The sequence below is a fragment of the Netta rufina genome (genome assembly GCF_964035555.1).
Source record: "Netta rufina genome assembly, chromosome: 7".
NCBI classification, from domain to species: domain Eukaryota; kingdom Metazoa; phylum Chordata; class Aves; order Anseriformes; family Anatidae; genus Netta; species Netta rufina.
The window spans coordinates 36,369,600-36,391,393 of NC_140130.1; the positions used below are offsets into that span (position 1 = coordinate 36,369,600).

Sequence of the window (21,794 nt, forward strand, 5' to 3'; positions counted from 1 at the left end):
CTGGAGAACCCGGCAGCCCATGGCTTGGACATGTGCTGGGTTACCAACTGGCTGGACAGCCAGGCCCAGAGAGTGGTGGTGAACGGAGTGACATCCAGCTGGTGACCGGTCACCAGTGGTGTTCCCCAGGGGTCGATGTTGGGGCCCATCCTCTTTAATATTTTTACTGATGACTTGGATGAGGGAATTGAGCGCACCCTCAGTAAGTTTGCAGATGACACCAAGCTGGAGGAAGTGTTGATCTGCCAGAGGGCAGGAAGGCCCTGCAGAGGGACCTGGACATGTTGGGTCGATGGGCATAGGCCAACGGGATGAGGTTCAACATAGCTCAGTGCCAGGTCCTGCACTTTGGCCACAACAACCCCATGCAGCGCTACAGGCTTGGGGCACGGTGGCTGGAAAGCTGTGAAGAGGAAAAGAACCTGGGCATGTTGGTCAGTGCTCGCCTGACATGAGCCAGCAGTGTGCCCAGGTGGCCAGCAAGGCCAACAGCATCCTGGTTGTGTCAGGAATAGTGCTGCCAGCAGGGCCAGGGAGGTGATCGTCCCCTTGTACTCAGCTCTGCTGAGGCCGCACCTCCAGTGCTGTGTTCAGCTTTGGGCCCCTCACTACCAGAAGGACTTCAAGGCCCTGGAGTGTGTCCAGAGAAGGGCTATGAAGCTGGTGAAGGGCCTGGGACACAAGTCCTATGAGGAGCGGCTGAGGGAACTGGGGTTGTTTAGTTTGAAGAAGAGGAGGCTTGGGAGACCTTTTTGCCCTCTTGAACAAGGAAGGTGTGGGGAGCCGGGGTTGGCCTCTTCTCACAGGTAACTAGCGATAGGACCAGAGGGAATGGCCTCAAGGTGCACCAGGGGAGGTTCAGGTTGGAAATGAGGAGACATTTCTCCTCAGAAAGAGCTGTCAGCCCATGGGATGGGTTGCCCAGGGCGGTGGTGGCATCACCATCCCTGGGGGTGTTCAAGGCATGGTTGGATGTGGTGCCTGGGGACATGGTTTGGTGGTGACATTGGTGGTAAGGGTACAGTTGGCCCAGATGATCTTGAAGGGTCTTTTCCAACCCTAATGATTCTGTTAGTCTATGAACGGCAACCTGATATGAATGGCAGGAACTACAAACAACCTCTCCTTTTGTACCTTTTATTAAGAGTGTAATCAAATGACCTATTATTTTCCGGTGTGTATGTTCCTCTGTCAAGGTGCTTGGAAATATTATTGCCCTGATCTTGCTTTTGAAGAGGCCACAAGGCAAGAGCCAAGGATGCTGCCGGGCTGCCTGCCTGCCCTCACACACCGCAGGGTTGACTTTAGACACACGTCTCTCACACCCGCATTACTTCTTTTTCAAACTTTGCGTTCTCATTTGTGAAGTATTATATTCTGTAAACTTCTGGGTTCCTTCAGTGTGTAAACTACATTAGATTGAAATCTTTAAGTCCTTGCTTCACTAGAAACAGAAGGTGCATTACTTCGGTAAGGAAAGCCTTGATTAATAATCGTTTGTAAAGGTGAAGAGAAACTCTAGGTCTTGTTTAATCTGTTGATTATGGAAAAGTAGTTAAGTTAATCCATACTCGGACTTTATTTAGGTATCCTTAATTCTTTTTATGGATATTCTTCTGCAGAACATGAGTGGTCTTGACTTGGTGACCGCTTTTTGGTGACCGCTGTGATTTATAGACATGAACCCTTCAGGAACACACCACTGACTGATTTTTTTTTTAATTTTACTTTGAAATATCTCTAAGACTTGTGAGATAAGCGGCTGTTTTGTTCCTTCATAACGGGAAAGCCTTCACAACAGCGTCTGACACCGCCGGGCACCACTACAGGACTCCCCCCTCAATCCTCCCCCTCAGCCCTTCCCGCCCTCAGCGCCTGCGCCGCGGGGCGGCTCTGCGCCTGCGCGGGCTGCGCCCGCCTATGACGCGCCGCGAAGCGCCGCGAGGCGCCCCACGTGACGGGACCCTCACGTGAGGGCTCCTCCTCCTCCCCTTCCTCCTCCTCCTCCTCCTCAGGCGGCCATGGCGGCGGCGGGGGTGGTGGCGGCGGCCGGCTCGGCCCAGCAGCTCGGGCAGCTCCTGAGGCAGCCCGGAGGGTGAGCGGGCACCGGGGAGGGGCAGCGGGCACCGGGGAGGGGGTGCCGGGTATTGGGGGGTGGGGGTTATCGAGTACTGGGGGGGGTTGGCCCGCCGCTGGGGCAGGCGCTGCCTCAGGGGGCGGCCTGAGGGGGGGGGGGCCCAACGAACTTGAAAGTGTTTGGTTTTGGTGTTTTATCTTCATTTTCCTCACTGCTAAGAAACCAAAAAGAGCAAACGAAGCTTCGCTCACAGAGCTAACAGCACACAGCTCCCCCAAATCGTGTATGTATATATTTTAACTGATCTCATTTCTGAATTGTGATAAATCAGCAAATATACCCTAGCTTGCTTAGCTTATTTTCTGTATTTAGATTCACAAAATGAATGTGAAAGTGAGTAATGTCAAAACAATTTTAAATGCTCACTGAAATAATGAAATGGGAAAGGCAAAAGTTTCTTAAAGGAATATTTTATTTTTTTTTAGAGATAAGTGTTTAGATCAGAAACACACAGAACTTCTAAGGTTCATCCTAATGCTATTTTACTGCTAACTTTGCTTTTTTAAAGGAATTGTTCTTTTTCCAAGCTAATAGGATTGCCGCTAATCATTTGCAAATGTCGTCACTTTACATTGACGCTTAATTTCTCAGGAGTTCTTGTTCCAGAAAAATTAATCTCTTGCATCAACTTATTAGTAAGCACTGTATTACAGAAGAAGTGTAAATTTGAAGGTTTACTTTTTTCCAAAACGTTTAAATTTTTGGAGTTTCAGAAGATGAACTGAGTCAGCGTCTTCAAAGTTTCTGAGTCTCTTCTCTCATCGTTTTGTAGTCTGTTGTTTTGCATAGCCTAACATTTTAGAAAAGTCAGTGTATAAACCCAAGTAATTTGGGCTGCTGGTCAAAGAAAGAATATAAGTACTTACTAAACATTTGCCATATAGGCTTAAAAAGTGGGTGGATTACGGAGCAATTATTTCCTAGATTTCCTAAGTAGAGAACATCTCACTGATCCGGTTCTACAGTCAACAGACTCTTTGTTTTAAAGGTGAGCTTTGTGAGTCTGTCTCTAGCAATTTTTTTTTTCTGTAAGGCAGAAACAGGACTTTCAGAATGTGTGACACATCCTTGTAACTTGTCTGTGGCTACTCAAGGTAAAGAAAAGTGTCAGTGGTGGAGGAAGTGAATTTTAATTTTTGAGCCCAAAGTTTACCCCCAGAATGTGAAATACGGAATGATGCAGGAAGAGAAACATTGGGGCATGATATAACCTTTTTGTTTCTATTCTGTTTTGTGGGTAATGGTAATTTACTTTAGATATAGTGTGGTTGAATATAGGAAATATGTTGTTTAGAATCACTAATCTGCTTCATTTTGTTAACTCGTATTTTTTTTTCCTTCTTTAACAATAATCCTTTGAATTACTTTTGTGTTTTTCAAGCTTCATTTAAAATGCTCAGGTACCGAGAGGGTAATTACAGAATTTAGGCTTCTTTGAGTGAGCTTTTGTTTAAAACAAAAACAAAAACCTTGGTGCAAATTAATTTAAAATAAATATTTAATTTTTATCTCTGTGAAGTGCACCACAGCTATATGTGGGTAAGGAAACACCAGGTTCTGGGGAAGTGAACGTTAAGTAGCTGTGATTGTCCCTTCTCTCTGCTTGGCACATGCAGACATCGGTGTGATGTTACTGGTGCTGTGGCCTGATGTGGAGCCACAGACTGCTTCTGCGCGTTCTCCCCCTGCATGGTTTTAGCCCCGGGCAGCATCCCTTGCCCTGCTTGCAGTTCAGCAGATGCAAATTCTTCCTACGTATGCAGGCATTGTACAGTTGCTGTGACAGCTTGACAACTGCATCCACTTTGTTCTCTTTTATTAAGCCTAGAAGCTTTAGGAGACCAAGGTAGAACAGCCTGTTTTGTCATGACTACAGTGACATCGTAAAACTTGATTTTTTTAAAATATAACTTGTTCAGCTTTGGTCCATTTGGAGCAAGTTCCCTGAGCTCTTCCTGGTGTAAGTAAGCAGCGTGTGCATGAAGAACAGTGCTGGAGGAGGCCTCCAGGTCGGAACTTCACATGAAGGTTGTGATGGGCAGGTACAGGAAAAACAAACCCTGGAGCAAATTTCTCAATTACTCTGCATCAGAGCATGGTCTGTTCCCCAAGATACCGACCTGCTGCTGCCTCTGGCGTTTTAAAATTCTCTCTGCTGTGCCCAGGCCCTCATGTGCAGATGGAGGATTCCTCCCCTGTCCTGGTCTCCCCTCCGTTGATGGGCTCAGTCGAGCATTGGCTTCAAAACCTGCGTGCTGAGCAGAGCTCTGGGATTCACGTGTTACTTTGAGCACAAGACCTGAGCTTTCTCAACGAGTCTATCAAATCCCATCTATAAGTAAAGAATAAATCATTTAAATGAGGATTTCAGATCTAGCGTCAGCTGTGGGCAGTGAAGTCAGTCCAAAGCTGAGTTCTCGTAGTTAGTAGGAGAGCTTGTAGTTCTTGTTAATAGCACGGCTGTTTTCTTGTAATTAGAGACTGTTTGCCTTTGGGATCGGTGCTGTTGGTGACTCGTAGGAAAGTGCTGGAAGAATCTGTGCAGATGGCAGCGCGGGAGGTGCTGAGCTGTCCCCGTGCTCAGGTCTAAGCCTGCGAGGCTGGTGCTGCAGGAAAACGGAGCTGTCCTGCCGTTCCTTGCCTTCAGCTGTCGCTAGCCTCTAAGTCCTGCCAAGTTTTAATCAGCTTTCAGAGCAGAACCTTGCTCTGACTGGTGGCACAATGGGGAAAAAAGACTGCCCTAATTAGTCTGCATTTCTACCAAGGTTTCCTGGAATTGCTTTGGAAAATCAGCTTTATGAACTCTATAGTTCTGTGGCTGAATTGAATTCAGCTTTGTATTCACAATACGTGCTCAGATAACACAGCTGCTGTTCCGATATGGATGTCGTGCTGCCCACAGGGCTATTACAATTTATTGTGAACTTTCCTTATTTACTGATGAAAGACACTAAATGGCTTCCAGGGTATGGTTGCGTTGACTTCTGCATCTTTTTCGAAGCACATTAAAAACACTACACTGCATGGGTTTTATTCTGCATCTCCTGTTATCCAGTGGTTTTGACTTAAGCAAACCTGGAAAATGGAGTTGAAAATAAAATGCAAATCTGTTGTCACTGTTGTCATCAAAGGCTGTTTGGTTGAGCTTGTGAGAGCTACCTCGTGGTACCCGGTTTGGTGGGATTTGCTGAATGAAGCTCTGGGATTAGTGCGTCACATTGAGCGGTCACATGAGACCTGAGGGCTCTCAAGGAGTCTGTATCAAATCCCATTTATAAGTAAAGAATAAATCATTTAAATGCTGTCTGATTAATACCAAACATTCAAGGAAACGCTGAAGTTGAGTAAGAAGTTAAAGCAGAATAGGGTGTTTCAGTCGCTATGGTACGGAGTTTTTATGAAAGTCCTAGCTGACTTGAAAAGTTCCCACATTGTTTCCCAGATAAGGAGCAAGGGGCAGTTGTGGTGCCTAGGAGAGGAGCCGGGCTCAGGCCTGCAGCTCCCAGGGCTTCTGAACCCAAAACCTGGCGGGGGAGAGATGTGGGGTGCCTGAGAGCTTCATCTTCATCATCTCCCGAGCTGCATCCCATGGTATTTCACTTGATCTCTACTGTTCCAGCTGCTGCTTGCTGTCTGATGTTCCCACAGATGATCCTTAGCTATCAGAACACACGATGACAGTTTCTGTGCATCACCTTAGCAGTGGCGTTGGGTTTTGGTGCAGTTCCTGAAGAAGCAGTGGGGTTGTCTTCCCCGCAAGCTATAGAAAATGTTCTCAGTTTGCCTTGTTGATTTCTGTCTCAGGAAGATACGTGCGTTTGTGTGCGTGGCAGATCCAACTTTTATACTGCCTAATTCTAACGTAAAAATAAATGCTGTTATTTTTTTTTTTTAATAGGTCCCTCGTAGTTGTCCACTTCTGGGCGCCATGGGCTCCTCAGTGTGCTCAGATGAACGAGGTCATGGCCACGCTCGCCAAGGAGCACACGCATGTCACCTTCGTGACGGTAAGTCCCCAAGGCCAGGCAGCTGAGCTGGGCTTGTTTTAAGCAGGGGAGAGCTGTTTTTCTGACATGAGGGAACAGAGTGCTACGAAGTACAAGTACAGCTGTTCTTGTGCTTGAAGATAAGAGTTGAACGTGTGGAAGAGGTATATCGAAAATTTTGTGGGATATAAGGTCTCACTTCATCCAAACATGACACTGCAAGCTTAAATAACATCTTCATTTTATCTTGGTATGGAAAAAAAAAAAAGGAATCATATCAGTCTGCTAAGATACAATGAAGAGGTTTCTTTCATTAGCTACTTCATCTAACAAATCAGCCTTTAAAGTTGTGCCAGCAGCATCTTGGTACCTCCTGTGTACAGCTGTATTTTTGCAGTGTGACTTTTTACCCGTGGTTTTGAGATGCCATTTGAAAAGAACGGTGGTTCTTAATTACTGGAGGTCTCTTTTGTTCCCACGATGTTACTAGTTGGCTGCATAGATCCCAGGATTCATATGGATATCTGAGTTGATTCTCTGTCTGATACTTAAGATGAACTGTAATTTTCACGAGGTTTATGGGAAAGACAATTTAAGCTTACACAACGTTGATGCTTGTTAATGAGATGCCTCTGATTGTGGGGGCAGGGAGTACTGGAACAGCCAGCTGTTTGTGAATATTTTCATTTGATTTATGACAGCTTTTAGTGTTTTTTTTAATGATCCCTCTCTCGGTTGGTATTTCTTCCTGTAAAACAGGAGGATGGAACTATTTTAATTGGGTTATTTTATGGACTAGAGCATCAAAGGACTAATTTTCAACATTTTGAAAATTGGAGATGCGTGTTTTTATGGCATTGTTTTAGCTTTATTAATAGCTCCAAGAAAGTTTGAAAACTTCCTTCTTTTCTAGCCACGTGTTGCAAAGCTGAGGCAATCGCACCTGCCCCCTTAGCCCACCAAAACTCCTGTAGTGCTTTAGAGAAAGCACTCTGCGGAAAGTCTTGGGTAAATTCTCTTGCTATGGATTTTCTTTTTTTAATTCCTCATGGGGATGTGTGTGGTTTTTGGAGGTTCTCTGTGTGATTTTGGTCTGTGGTCCAGAGTAGCCAGAATCTGAATCTTCTTTGGCCTTTTAGCTCACCAGATGGTTACAGCTGGCTGACCCAGAGTGGTGTACCGCAGTGCAAATCCTGAACAGTCGCATTCTGGGACAGAGCTAAGGAATAGTGAAATAAACTTCAGCACTGACAGTAAATCTTGAAGTTATTTTAAACGCAATTTCTCATGTTAGTTGTTGCATATCCTAATTTTAAGATCCTTGCCTTGGTTAAAATGGAAGTGTTTTTATGGTGAGAAATAGAAACAGTGTTTTGATAAGAGCAAGTTACTGGAATAAGAAATGAAATCTGTTCTGTGTGTGTGAACCTTACCAGAGTGGAACATAAACAATAAGGTAAGCAGGAAACTTTACTGGAAAAGAAAAATTCATATGGATATGTCATTTAATCATCTTCCCCTCGGAGGAGGCCAGCTAATTGAAATCTATTTCCAGGTTTCAGTTTACAGCTTTAGTTTCTCTGTTCTTGTTGGAGCATTTACAGGAGTAGAGGCAAAGATGAACTCTGTTCTGAGTTACTCTGTTGGGTTGTTCTGGTGTTCAGCAAGAGCCTGTATGGCTTGAGCAAATCAAAACATGCTGTAGTGTTAAAATATTCAGAGGTTTGCTACGTTTCAGCTGAGTGAGAGCGATCAGTAATGTCTGAAATAATGCAGTAGGCTTGGACAAGAGGGCGAGGGCAAGCTGTTAAGTAGCTCTCGGTGCTTGTTCCTGAAGTGTCACCGTGTGGTTTGGGGAAGAAGGTTCTGAAAGGCTTTTTCTTCTGTATTCTTGATCGCAGGCTTCTGTTTGAAACATATCTATTAGCAATTTTTTTTACCATTAACTCTGCAGTTGCTGTAGAGCTAGCGTTTTAAACAGTCGCGCTGTAACTTCTGTCCCTCAAGTAATCTTTTAGCCCATGCATAGAAAACCATAAATCTGAGTCAATTAAAAGATGCATCTTCTTGATAATTTCCTACATTGTGTAGTTTCAAGGTGTGCCTTTGGAGGCTGAATAAGATTAGAACCAATAATCTAAACAAGCTTTGCACTCAACACCTAGTAGCCTTGTAGGAGTTAAAAATAAAATTTAGTAGGCATCAATAGCTTATTGAAGAAATGCTCCTTTTTGCTTCATAATTTGCAGAAGGCTGCAAAAGTCAGTCGTGATGTACAGCCCCTAGAAATTAGTCAATAGAGCAAACAGCAAGAATTGCTGTGGGCAGAAAATAAGCACTGTGATCATGACATAACTGGGGTCAATGATTTATGGATTTCAATATAGTAGTAGCTGCATATGATTGAAAATTTACTAGGTCACCAGTGCACCAAAAATTTTATTCGCAGCCTCCAGGCATCTTTGGAAATGTGCAACAAAATAAAAACCTCTGAACCTGTTTTGACACTGTAGGCTCAGTGGATGACACGCCAACCCAGTGAGTCTCATTTAAATGCAAATATGTCACAAACTTCGGTATCAAATTCCTTTTAAAATGGATAAAACGTATTGAAGAACATTTTAGGCAGGTTTGACATCCACAATTGAGCTTTAAAGAAGATTATGAAAATAAAACTATCTTTCTCTCTCCTTGTTCTTGTTTTTTAGCTGGAAGCTGAAGCTGTGCCTGAAGTGTCTGAAAAATATGAAATTAGTTCTGTTCCAACCTTCTTATTCTTTAAGGTAAGAGAAAATGGGTTTAAGAGAAAATGAGCTTCTAATATGTATACTTTTTTTTATTACTACTGGAAAAGCAGAAACTTGGTAAGAACTCTCACAATGAAGAAATATTTGCGTGTCTGATCTATTCCATCCAGTCGAACCTAAAAAAGTAAACAGAAATGATTCTGTGTAATATTTCAGAGCTTCCTTAATTGCTTTGGGTTTCCTATAAAGGTTTTATTTTAGCTGTCATACCTTCTTGGGTCATATGTTTTGGTAATATTCCCTAGCTATAGTACTACAGCACGACAAAGTAAATGAGCAAATAATCTTTTGGTAGAAACGACAAGTGTGTATGGAGCACATTTGCCTGTGATGATAAAATTCAAAATATTTTCTTTATCACTCTCTTAATAGCAAACTTTGCTAGTGTTAAGAGTAGCAGGCTAACAGAATGGTGTGAGTCTCGAGTCAGCTCAAACTAAAGATTGGCTGAAAGATCAATACAGTAATCCGCTCTGCATCTGAAAATCTCTATTTTTTATGGTGGTTTTTACTATTTTTTATGACGGTACAAATTCTGGATTTAATCCTTTAACACAAGCCTGTGTGTTGGCTTCCCTAGAATTCTCAGAAAGTTGACAGGTTGGATGGTGCACATGCCCCCGAGCTGACCAAGAAAGTCCAGCGCCACGCGTCCAGCAGTTCCGTGTCTGCTGGCTCCAACGACAGTGCAAAGGAAGATCTGACTGCGCGTCTGAAGAAACTCATCAATGCTGCCCCTTGCATGCTGTTCATGAAAGGCTCTCCGAAAGAGCCTCGTTGTGGTAAGGATTTTCTGAAGTTCACGTTCAATATGGCAACGCTTGCTTCAGGCTGTTTTTTCAGAACTACTCGGTTGTGTGGAGTTACATCCCAACAGTGTGTTGCATGCTTAGAAACATGAAGGTGTTAGCATACTGCTTATCTGCAGCTAGAGCACTGCTGTTCCCTTGCTTAAATTTTGGAAACGGAATGACAGAACAGGTGCTTCCCACAGAACACGTGCAGTGCTATCCCTGAACTGGGAAGCTTTTCCTGAGGTTCAGTTGCTGTTTATTTTGTGCCTTGTTACACGTGTTAAAAATGTAACATAGTCTGAAGAGAATGGTTCAATTCAAGGAATAATAAGAATTGACTAACCTCTGGCATTGCTGTTGCCATTTTGGAAAAAGAAAATAAAGCCATTCTAGCTGGTAAAATTGAAAGACAGTAGTATGATTCTGCCAGGGTGGAAATGCTTTTTCTTAAGCCTAATGCTTTTAATCCTTGCTCACCATCTAGAGTGTGTGGTTCCCAGCTACCTGGATCAGTGCTTGACAAAGTTTTGGGTTATTCCGAAGTAGATCTGTGAGGTGCAGCCATACATCCTGCAATAACCCCAAGTCGTAGGGCAGTGTTCTGACGAGCCCTGACGGTTGGTGAGTGCTTGGGGTGCCTGCTTGGGGCAGGTTGTTGAGCTGTGTGTTTAGGTTTCGCTGTGCTGGCTGCTGACGTGGCAGTGCTGTAGCGAGCTGTGCTTGTGCTGTGAGTTTGGCGGGCGTGTGGCGAGCTGCGAGGGGAGGCACGGCTCTTGCTGTGTCCTCGGTGAGCCCATGAGCACTGTGCAGGCAGGGGCAGCTCTGCCCTGACCTGCTGCATGCCCGGCTTCTCCTTTCACCTGAGGCAGCCGCGGGGCTGGGCAGCACCAGCTGGAAGCATGGGCACGGCACAGCTCCTCTGTGGGTGCTGAGCAGGCTGCTGGGCAGATTTAAAGGTATGTAGGGAAAAGACCCCTCACGGATGTCTGGGTGTTTCATTGATGGGAGAGGCTGTTTAAAAACAGAAACCAAAAAGACATGTGGAGGCATCAAACCTATGGACAGTTAGGTACAGTGGCATAAACCCAGTATGGAAAGTGAATTAAAAGTCTAACACAGGTTCATGTGCTTGTGTTAATGTGGTCAAGTAGGTATTTCTTCAAACTTTCAGTTCCTGTATTTGACCCCTGGTACCCCCTGAAAAATACAAAGGAGGTGCTTACCTAAATAGATGCATGTATTAAAATGTAGTGCAACACCCAGCATCATCTGAATGGACAGCTCCGTATTTTGTAGTTAGCCTAAAGCAGGCACTTTGTTTGCTTTGATAGCTCCTGGCAGTAGCTGGGAGGTGTTAGTAAGCTGGGTCGGACATCCTTGAATGGACACAGCCTTTTTTGAGGTGAAATAAGGTAACCTTTTGTTAAAATCTTGAAATCTTTTTGTAGTTTGTGGCTCCTCCATTGGAAAAAACAGCAAAGCATAGGGTAAGGAAAGCTCTGTCCCCTCTGCGTGGGTCCTGGCAGCTGTAGGTGGTTGCTGTGGTCATTGGGTTATTTCATCAGATCCCTTCGGCCTGCCATAGCATTTATTTGCTTCATTGATGAAGCCATTTATTTAGGCTGAGTGGCATTTGTGACTTTGTAGATAATTGCTTAAAATGTTTTGTTCAGTTTAATTATTCCATGTAATGTGTGCATAGTATTTCCTCAGAAATTCAACCTAAATCTTTTGTTATGAAAGTGAAGCTGTTCTGGCACTTCATCCCTAAGCATAATACTTGCAGACTGCTACCATAACCCTTCAAAATGAAACACAGCCAATCAATCTTTCTAGTTTGCATGTAATTGCCTACAGCTAAAATAAAGCTTCCCCCCCCACTGCCTCTTACAGTAGAAATGAGCTAATGTATTGGTGATAGAATAACCATCAGCAATCAGCCTTTAGCTGTTTGCTAATGAACTCCCAGATGTATGGAAAAATTCAGAATCTGTGTTTTACTTCAGGCTGTACATGAACTTAACACTTCGGTTGTAGAAAGAAAAGCAACTTAGATGCCATACATATAAATACTGCTACTTCATATCTCAATACATTGCAGATCGTGAAAACTGCAGAAAGCTGTAGTAAAAATCCATATTTCAAAAACTAATAGGTGGTCTTGCAAGCTGAAATCAAAGGTTATTCTTGTATGGCACTCCGAGTCGTTTTCTAATTTAAAGCTTCTTTTTTCCCTTTATTAAAGCCTTTAAGCATCATCTTTTTTTTAACGTTTGTGTAGAGGTTTTCATCTGTCTGCACAGCGCGTGTTGGAGCTCTTTTAGGAATTAGTAGGATTGCAAGGGCATTTGACTATGCAAGAATGAGTTGGAGAAGATCTAAGACATGATCACGTGGTGTTAGGGGCAGATGCTCAGGGATTGCTTTTGCAAAGTGCATGGCACTGATCTAGTGGGTTTGTATTTTATTAGAAGGGCTGTTCACTAAAACAGCAGCAGTAGGTGTTGAAATACTTTGGGATAAGAACGCGTGTTAAAAATGCAGCAAAACTTCAGAATCTTTCAGTGCGTGGCTATGTTTTTAGCAGTTCCTTCTGAATAGCTTAATTTTTGTAGCAGGGCAAGTAGAGGAGCAGTGGAGTTCTGGATCGAGACCTGCTCGTTAGCTCTAATGATCCAGTCCTTGCCTTCCTTATGCTATAAAGTACAGCAGACCTCTTCCTAGCCATTTGCTTTACAGACTAAATATCTGTGCTGGACTGTGAAACGTGGTAGGCTGCTGTCTTCTGCAGAGGACCATTTGTGCCTTCGCATTGGTGGAAGTGTTAAATGGATGAAGGTGACATTGAGCATCAAAGGCTAAGGTTTCTTTTCAGATTAGCCCGTAAAGAATGGACTTGTTGACTTGAAGGATACGGCCTGGGGTGTGGGGTTGTGGTTTTAAAGTAATTTCAAAGAGTTTCTGTGGAGAGTAATTGTCTTAAAATTTTCTTTTGGAGACATCAATTTCATGTTTCACTTTAATAAAAGAGAATGGCAAATTTAAAATAGAAAAGAAGGAGAATTGTTTGGAAAATGAAATTTTATGTGCGTTTCCCCCTAGTGTAAGAAGATTTAGTTAAGTTCTGTAATACCAGAATTTTCACAAATGCAACTTCTTATAGAAGACATGATGATTTTATTTGGAAGAAGATTCTTAGTTACAGAAGGGAGTAACTTTTTTTTCTGAGGTTGGCCACATAATTTATAAAATCTGGATGTTTACACTGTAATATTCACTGCTTAATATCCTTCAGAAGAAAATGTTTGAGTAAGGCTCAATGAAAATTGGTCATAAACGGAGAAACAAAGCATGGTATGCAAGTATCACAAGGGTGGTTAAATAATATTATATACTCATGGGAACATGAAGTTTAAAAAATGGAGGAATCTGCATTTTTACCCTGAAGTAGGAAAGGACATACACGTAAAATAAAAGTATTAGGAAACAAACATTAAAGCCAAGTTTCTCAGTTAAATCAGTGACGTAGTAGTGGGTTTGAATCCCAGTTCTGCACTGTCAACTTCCACTGGTTTTGGTGCAACAGAAGGAAGGTCAGTAGTAGCTAGAGAAATGACAGCAGCAGAGAAAATGATATGCCAGTGGAGGGATGAAATGAAGGCTGCTGAAGATGCTGTTACACTTACTGAGCAGCTCTTCGTGTTTATGAATGCTGCGTGGAGAAGAGCTGGAGGAGACAGAATAAGAGTGCATTTAGCTTTAACAGTGTGTTGGAACAACAGGCAAGCATCTGAAGGTTACTGTGTAGTTTTGCATGTAGGGAAGCTCCAGGCTTACCAAGCTGTCTGTGTACTTGTACTCCCAGTAATAAACACGCTTTTTCCTCCTTTATACTATTTGAGAATATCAATAGAGCAATATATAACACATTATAACTTATTGGGAATTTCCTATATGGAAGAATTGCATATTTTTTACTGAATGAAGCTTAATGCAGGTATGTCAATACCGTGCTTAAACTTACATATATTTATTTTCTTGTTTGCAGGTTTCAGCAAACAAATGGTGGAGATACTGAACAAACATGGTATTTCATTTAGCAGTTTTGATATTTTTTCTGATGAAGAAGTTCGTCAGGGCCTGAAAACATATTCTAATTGGCCAACTTATCCACAGTTGTATGTAGCTGGAGAGCTTATAGGTGGACTTGATATTATCAAGGTTAGATAATGAGAAATTTCTTAATCTTGGTAATAGTCAGAAGCATGTGGGTTTTGTTTTTGTTCTTACATCTGATTTTTCTTCTCCAATCCCTAGGAACTTGAGGCTTCTGGAGAACTGGATACAATCTGTCCGAAGGCACAGAAGTTAGAGGACAGGTATGAGGTACTATGTTATTATTTTAAGGAGGTCTGTTCTTGAGATTTCCTGTCTTTTCATTTTTACAAAACACCTATATTTACTTCCTAAATTCCTGTTCTTTGACTTTATCAGTAAGTTGGAATGGTTTAAGTTGTAAAGACTCAAGGTCATCTTTAAAGATCACCTAGTTCCAACCTTCCTGCCTTGGCAGGGGGATACCTTCCACTAGATCAGGTTGCTCAAGGTCCCCAAATTTCCTTTCAATTACAGAAATCCTATAATCTTTAATTCAAGTTGATTAACATGTTCTGTTTTCTATACAGTAAGCATTTCTTTATATAAAATTACTAAGCCATACTGTTAGTACAGGCTTTGCTTATTACCTTTATAATTGGTTAATTTTTTATTATGGCAGGAGTGTATAGATTTTTGTCTTTTTTTTAACAAGAATTTATTCTTTAAAGGTAACAGAAAATCCCCTTCTGAACACGCTAGTAACTTCTGCTACCTTTATTTGACGTAGGCTTCATAGCTATGATGTTATTGTAGGCAAAATACTTAGGCTTCTGCTCATTTTTCTTGATTACTCCTGTCCTTCAGTTCCTCTTTTCTTTCACCTTGGCCACATGAGCATATGCTGCATCAGTAGGCAGCGCTGCTTCCTGAATCAGAGGTAATGTCTGGAAACCAATTTGTCCTCCTTTAACCTTCCCGTTTGAAGATTCACTCCTGTTTGAAATTCCGACGTGCCCCAGGCAGTCAAGCTCCGTACATCTGACAGGTCGTTCTCTTTGAGAAGATGCTGGTGTGTGGCACTCCTTTCTGGTTTGCGTGAGCAGTGCCGCTAAGACATGCAAACTGAGGCTCATTTACCGGCAAGGTGGCCTGTGCCTTGAAGGCAAATTTGTAAGCAGAGATTTCCCACTTGCTGTCTGAGGATGGCAAGAGCAGGTTTTAAGGAACGCTGGGTGAGACTGGTGCTGGTCTTCTGGTTTCTCAGCCCAGTGGAGAACTAATTTGATGAAACCCATTTTGATAACAGCGATAAAGTACGCTCTCAGAGTTGTGTAGTTATAAATTCCCTTTTCACTTGTACTGTGCTTGAAGTTCATGTATTGTTACTCCAGGAGGGTAACTTGTAAATTGTTTCAGTGAGATCACAAAAATCCTCACCTCTTGCAGGTTAAGACTAAATTATATCTAAAAATGAGATTGTGACCATGTTACTTTCAAGAAATCTGTTCTAGAAATCTTCCTTTAATCTTTTTGTTAATCTTCTTGCAAAATTGCATACCCTGTTACTTCCCTGAATTTAAACATCACTTTTTGCTTTGCCTGGTCTGTTTGAGGGAGAGAAGACAACTTGAAGTGTCCTACACTTGGCTTTAATAGACCAAAATTATTGGTATAGCAAATGTCTCCCTAAAGGAGCAGCAGCATCTTATAAACAGGCATATGAATTTTATCAATTCTATCCAATTTTGCTGCAGAAATGGTGTGAAGGCAAACTGGATGAGTCGCAAGATGCTTCTTGTTGCCTAGTTTATTCTTGCTCTTTAAGTTAGGTGCTAGTTGATGAGGTTAATGTGCAACAGTTTTTTTCTGAGGTCTGCTTTCTGTTGTCACCAGGGAAGTTTTTTACTCTGACACGTATTAGTTTTTCTTTGTAGTTAACCTCATGCTTAATTTTTGGGCAACTTCCATCTCTTTCAAGCTGTGCTCACTATATCAGTTGCTCATAAGAAAAAAGAAACACCTACGGGCTAGCTGCTCAAATGTCTTAAGACTCAAGAAAGTGAAGGAAATTGGTAGTGGAATACAAGATGGCATTAACTAGATTCTGTTACTCAGTGTTTGATCTCTTCTAATCAGTGAACTGTGTCATCTTTTGAAAATCGCCTGGAAAACGGACTCTGGAAATCAGCTTGCTCTAGTGAGGCAGATCTGGAGCATGGGGAACCAGCTGAGATTGCAGTAGCTCATCCTTGCTGCAGTGTTAGTTTAACTCTTGCTTTTTACCCTAGAGGTGACTTGGATGGAAAAATAGGTGGTTTTAGGTTTGTAGCACAGGCTGTAGGTCACCAGCAAAACATCTGTATTTTGCAAAGCCCCTGGATTCTTCAGTCTAGGATTACTTCGCATTGAGTGAAACCTCATAGAAAATGCCCAGCTGCCGTGTGTTTCACAGAGGGTAACATGCCTTTAGCAAGAAGCTGTTGGATGGCAGCTTCTGCTTTTTCGTCAGTTGTCACAGAAAGGCTTTCCTAAATGGAGAGGGAAAGGTGGGGACTGTCTGGTTTTGTGGGTGAACCAGCAGCCAGGGCACAGTGGACCTATTCCTGAATTTCAGCAGTGGTTTGTCTGTAGTGATTGTGACTGATTCTAGGAATGGCTTTTCTTCACAAGACTGCCTTGCATGTAGAACAAGAAACATCACACTGTATTCAGTGTATGGAAAAGCAACATATGAGTAAATACACATACTGTGTGAAAAATAACCAAAAAGGATGTTTCTCCTAAATTTTTTGCTGCTTGATACTTAGAGGTCAATCTAGAAAAGTAAATTGTTGCTCTAAAAGTAACAGGATTGTTCAATGTCATTTACTAAAAGTACTGTAAACAGTATAAATGGAATTGCTTGTAGTGCTGCTTTAAATGCATTTGCTGAAGCTGTAGGTTGCTGTCTTTCCACTTCTTGCGTTTATTTTCTTGTTGAAACAGAGCTTGGGAAATAACTGAGCTGTTTTGTCTTTTTTCCTGCTTTCTGTAGGCTTAAAGCCTTGATAAACAAAGCTCCTGTGATGCTTTTTATGAAGGGAAACAAACAGGTAAGATTTAAAAAAAAAGTATATTCTGCAACACTTTCAAACAGCTAGTTACTTCTTTTCCTTGCTTAATAAAAATCGGTGGTTCTGGGAAGTTATGTCTTTTTATTTGGTACTTCTGTGAGTAATAAAAGAACAGTCTATGTTTTACCTGATTGAAATATATTGCTCACATGTTGATAGCATTGTTACAAACCAAGCATGAAATACTCCGATTTTAGTGACATCTGTCAATTGATCTACAGTGCAGGAATGAATGGAAGAACTGTGCATGTCGTTTTGGTCTTGGCTTATTGATTGTCTTTGCAGATAACAGGTTTTCTTCTGGTGTACTGAGTGCTGTCCCTGGTGTCTGTCCTACTTGAAGCGTACTCTTTGACTATTACCTGACACTTTAACTTTGGCTACAGTTTTTTTTTTTTTTTTTTTTGAAGTTTCCCTCTGGTGACCTGGTTGGATTGGGTGTCCTGTCCTTTTCAGTTTCTGATTTTATTGTACTTTCACAGCTGCTTTGAAAGCCATGGGTGCTCTGCGTCCTCACACTGTCAATGTAAAGAGTTTGCAGTATGTAATTTGATTTAATAATTGGAAGTGGGAGTTGCTGTACACGTATTTTTATATTTATTGGTTGCCCATAGTGTGCTACTCTGTCCAGAAGGGTTAAGGAAAGGGTGGAGTAAGTCTCCAAATAATCTGTTTTACAACTGCATGCCAGGCATACACAACCTATGTATGACTTTGGCTTTTTGGACATTAAGAAAGCTCTGAAGCCCCACTAGTTTCCAAGATAATACCACCAAACCTAGAAAACAGATTCACCTTGCGTCACTTCGCAGCTGAGGAAAGTGGTTAATATTCTCAGACTTCTCATTTACTTCCAAGTATGTAAAGAAAGATCTTCAGTAGAGTTTGAAGCTTAGAGTGGAAAGAAGAATGAAAAAAGGATTATTAGTATTGCTCATTCAGTCAGGTTGCCATTAGCAATAAATTGATAATAGCTTTAGTGTAACTTGGAGCTGGAATTCTGTGGATTAAATACAGCAGAAATGTGTTCTAATGTCTGTGTGTTTTGCATTCTAGACTGCAAAATGTGGATTCAGCAAGCAAATTATAGAAATCATAAATAATACTGGGTATGTAAGTCTATGTAATTTAGGAAGCCAGTTCTGTTTTAACAACTGCGGTTGAATATTTTCCAAACTCGTTATTTATGGTGGAAGACTTCCCAGAATGTCATTTTCTTTGCTCAAAAGTGTTTGAGTATCCCTGTATAAAAGCCAGTAGTGTAAATCCCTACTCCGTTCATTTGATACCAAGTCAAACGTGGTGTGTCTGATATTGCACTGCTTTAGCTCTGCTGCATAGTGATTGTCTTGCTCTGATTGAACAGGTTATTGCAACAGTAATTTTTTTGCTGTTGACATTAAAGAAATCCTTCCACTCTGATAAGCAGCTCCTCTTAGAGGTCCCTCTTGATCAGCTTCCTTAATCTTGGAGCCTCTTGTTAGGTAGTCTCAATTTTCATCTTCAAAGCAGTTACTTCTGTAGTGAGAGAGAGAGAGATGAGTATCATCTTTCTTTGAATAAACCCAGGTGCCATTTGTACTGCTAGTGTGAGGTTAAGCAGTTGCCTCGATAACTAAATGTTAGAATGATTTATTGGCTTAGATGACAGACAACTAGAGAAGGACTGTAAATATCAATACACAGTTCGGAAATAAGTAGCGATTATTCAAATTGTTATTCCCTGTCATTGCCCCTTGAAGGAATCTATGTACTTTCCAGTCACTGAAGGCTGACAGATCTTTGGATGCAAGAAATTTCATACCACAACACAAATATGAATCAACCAGTACTCAAATTTGCATTGGCACTTTATTGTGGGCGTTTTCATGTATTACTTGCAAAAAAAAAGTGGCAGCTGGATGATCCCGTAGTAAAAACTTCCAAAGTATGTCTTCTCTTTTTTTTTTTAAAGCTAATACTGACCAGAATTGCTTTGAACACATTCGGTCAATAACAATATAAACCATACAGCTTAATTTTTATCACATCATGTTCTCATTTGTGCATTGTAAGGAGTTTCCCATGAAACTAGATATTTGTTAGATTAGTTCTTGATGCCTACGAAGCTTATGTTTTTCTTTATTATTACAACCCCTTTTTTTTTCTCCCTCTCTAGTGTTGATTATGAGACATTCGACATATTGGAGGATGAAGAGGTAATTAAATCTTTCCATCACTGGCGTTTGTCGTTACTCTTCCTAAAGTTGAAGTTTACAGTTCAGGTTGTTTTTCTTAGGTGCGGCAAGGATTAAAAACCTATTCCAACTGGCCAACGTATCCTCAGTTATATGTGAAAGGTGAACTTGTTGGAGGCTTGGATATCGTTAAGGTAAGAATGGGAGAATCAATGTAAATTAACCGCTTGTTTTAAAACTTGAGAAATGTTTTCTGCCTATAACATCCAGAAATGCCCACGTAGTGGCCGCGGATCTTGAAACTGAGCATCTTGGTTGTTTTTAGTGTGACTTCCATTAGTTCAACATACGCTTGAAAGGAGCTCTAAATCTCTACCATTCTCATATGCCAAGATTTATCAGTGAAATGTATTTTCTTGACAGCAGTCAGTTACTGTTACTGTAAAGACCACTTTTACCCTGTGGGTGTATTTTTACAGGTTTCTCTTCTTAGTTTTACTTCTGACATTGCTTTTCTCAAATAAGGTGGGTGAGACATTTTTTCCTACCAAAGAGTCTCATTCCTGGAAAAAAGTAAGGTTTATTGTAGTTGTTTGAACAGACCCCGAAGCAACAAAAATAGATCTGCATCTGTTACTGTGGTTTTTGATTTTTGTAACAGCAGGCACAGTGTTCTAAACCCCAAATACTCTTGAGCCCATTCTTGTCTGAATGTTTTATAGCCAATTCCTCAGACATTGTAACTCTTGGGAAGATGCAATCAATAAATCTCATTTAGTTCTAAAAATACTGGTATTACTTAAATTATATAGATTACTTTAATTTTATTTATTTAACAAGTGTGTGGGTTACTTCAGTGATCAGTAAGTATAGTCTTGGGCATTGGAGAGATGCTACAAAATACTTCTCTCACTGGTATTTAAATATAATTTGTCTATTTGTGTTAGGCTGTATTCGGTTCCCAGTAAATTGTATGGGTAGATGAATGTTGTCAGGACTTTAAAGTGCATTCCATTACACAGCATAATATGAAATAAAACTGAGATAGAGCTGTTTCTCTTGAGATGTGGGAAAAGAATACACACTCCACAACACATGTTATTTTAAAACCATTTCCTGGTTTTCTCTGTTTGGTAAGTTAAAGCCTCAAAATTTGAATTAAGCCATGAAGATAATACACGCAAGTACTTCTTATTTATAACTCTTGTAAATCTCATTGTCTGATTTGACAGATTTTGCTACCAGCACACATTAAAACAGTGGGTGATGTTTTTCCATTTTGGATGCTGTAAAATTTTGTATATGCTTAGATGTATCTAGAAGGAGATGTTCCATGGGATGTTTACCTGTTAAAGTTGATAACAATTCTTTTGAAGGTTTCTTTTCCCTAAATAAGCACTCTTTTACTTGATAGACACAATTTGAATTCAAGATTATGAACTTTAAAGAGTCTTGGTCAAGGGAGACCTCTAGTGGGTCGTCTAGTTCATCCCCTTAATAGCCACTGAATTGATCTGTAAACTGTCCCTGTTGAAATCGTGTTAGTGTAATCACAAAATGTACAGAGAATAATTGTTTTGTACATTTCTTTACAGGAGCTAAAAGAAAGTGGTGAACTGTTGCCTATTCTGAAGGGAGAAAATTAACGTCAACGGACAGCAATGGGAACTGAAGTACTTTGAACTATTACTCATTTCTAGATTATATTGGAGCAATATACAACTTAACCCTGTGGAACTGATCAGAAGTAAATAAAGGCTTCTTATGTACTCTGTATTTCACAAGACCATGTTACATGTGAACATGTATTTCCATTGAAGATAAAAAAAAAAGTCAAGTTCTTCAATTAAAATACAATGCTGAAGAAGTTTGGGGTTTTTATTTGTATTTCTATGTATTCATTGCATCCAGCTGTTCAAGAGTCAAGTAATGTGTTGCACTACTGTATAGGACTAAATTGCATCTTTCTGGGGCCCAGCTATCATTAGGAGAATACTAATGGGAATACCTCTGTGGTATGGAGTGTAATAACTTTCTGTCCCTGTTAATATTTATTTTAATGTCTCGTGAGTGAGAAAATGCTGTTGAAACCTTAATCCAGTGCACCATTAGGAAGTCGTTATTAATGAGTTTCAGCTGTATACTGTGCATCTTCATTATTTAAGCAGGTACAGTAATTGTTAATTTCAGATATTAGTCCAATTTTAATGTAGCTCTTTGGACATGTTTAAATTTTAGTGGAAATGAGCCAATAAATGCAATGATTAGGCCAGTCTTCTGATGTATTCGGTGTTACTTCATTTAGAAGGAAAGGTGTAGTTTCTGGGCTACAACTTCTGTAGTTGTATGTTAATATAGAAATCCTTTTTTTCTGGATTTTTTTTTTTTATCTTTGTTTCAGTACTGGTAATACTAAGAAATATAATGAGCTCTAACAATAGGCTGACCATCAAACCAGTTACAGCACAGGTATACTTTCAAGTGTGTCCTGGATGTTTTACCTCGGGGGAAAAATAAAGCAAAACAGCTTCAAAAATCAGAATACAGCACAGTCCATGTTTTCTGCAGTGCTGACGGGGAGGGTATTTTTCTTCAAGGGAAGCACCTCTTGCTTTCAGGCTGAGTTCCTAGCCTCTGCGCTGAGATTATTGAGCTGTTTATTGCAGAGGATGGTTTTGTCAG

General features: G+C 41.0%; 1 protein-coding gene across 1 annotated transcript; it reads left to right on the forward strand.

The window, feature by feature from the left end:
- The first annotated feature begins 1,982 nt into the window (after window positions 1–1,982).
- On the forward strand, window positions 1,983–21,386 carry GLRX3 (glutaredoxin 3). The gene is made up of 11 exons (XM_084290487.1): window positions 1,983–2,095; window positions 6,036–6,144; window positions 8,832–8,906; window positions 9,511–9,712; window positions 13,773–13,945; window positions 14,042–14,103; window positions 16,857–16,914; window positions 17,992–18,044; window positions 19,094–19,133; window positions 19,214–19,306; window positions 20,708–21,386. Exons 1-11 carry the CDS (start codon window positions 2,022–2,024, stop codon window positions 20,756–20,758), a joined length of 990 nt encoding a protein of 329 aa, XP_084146613.1. The 5' UTR covers window positions 1,983–2,021; the 3' UTR covers window positions 20,759–21,386.
- Window positions 21,387–21,794: the final 408 nt, after the last annotated feature.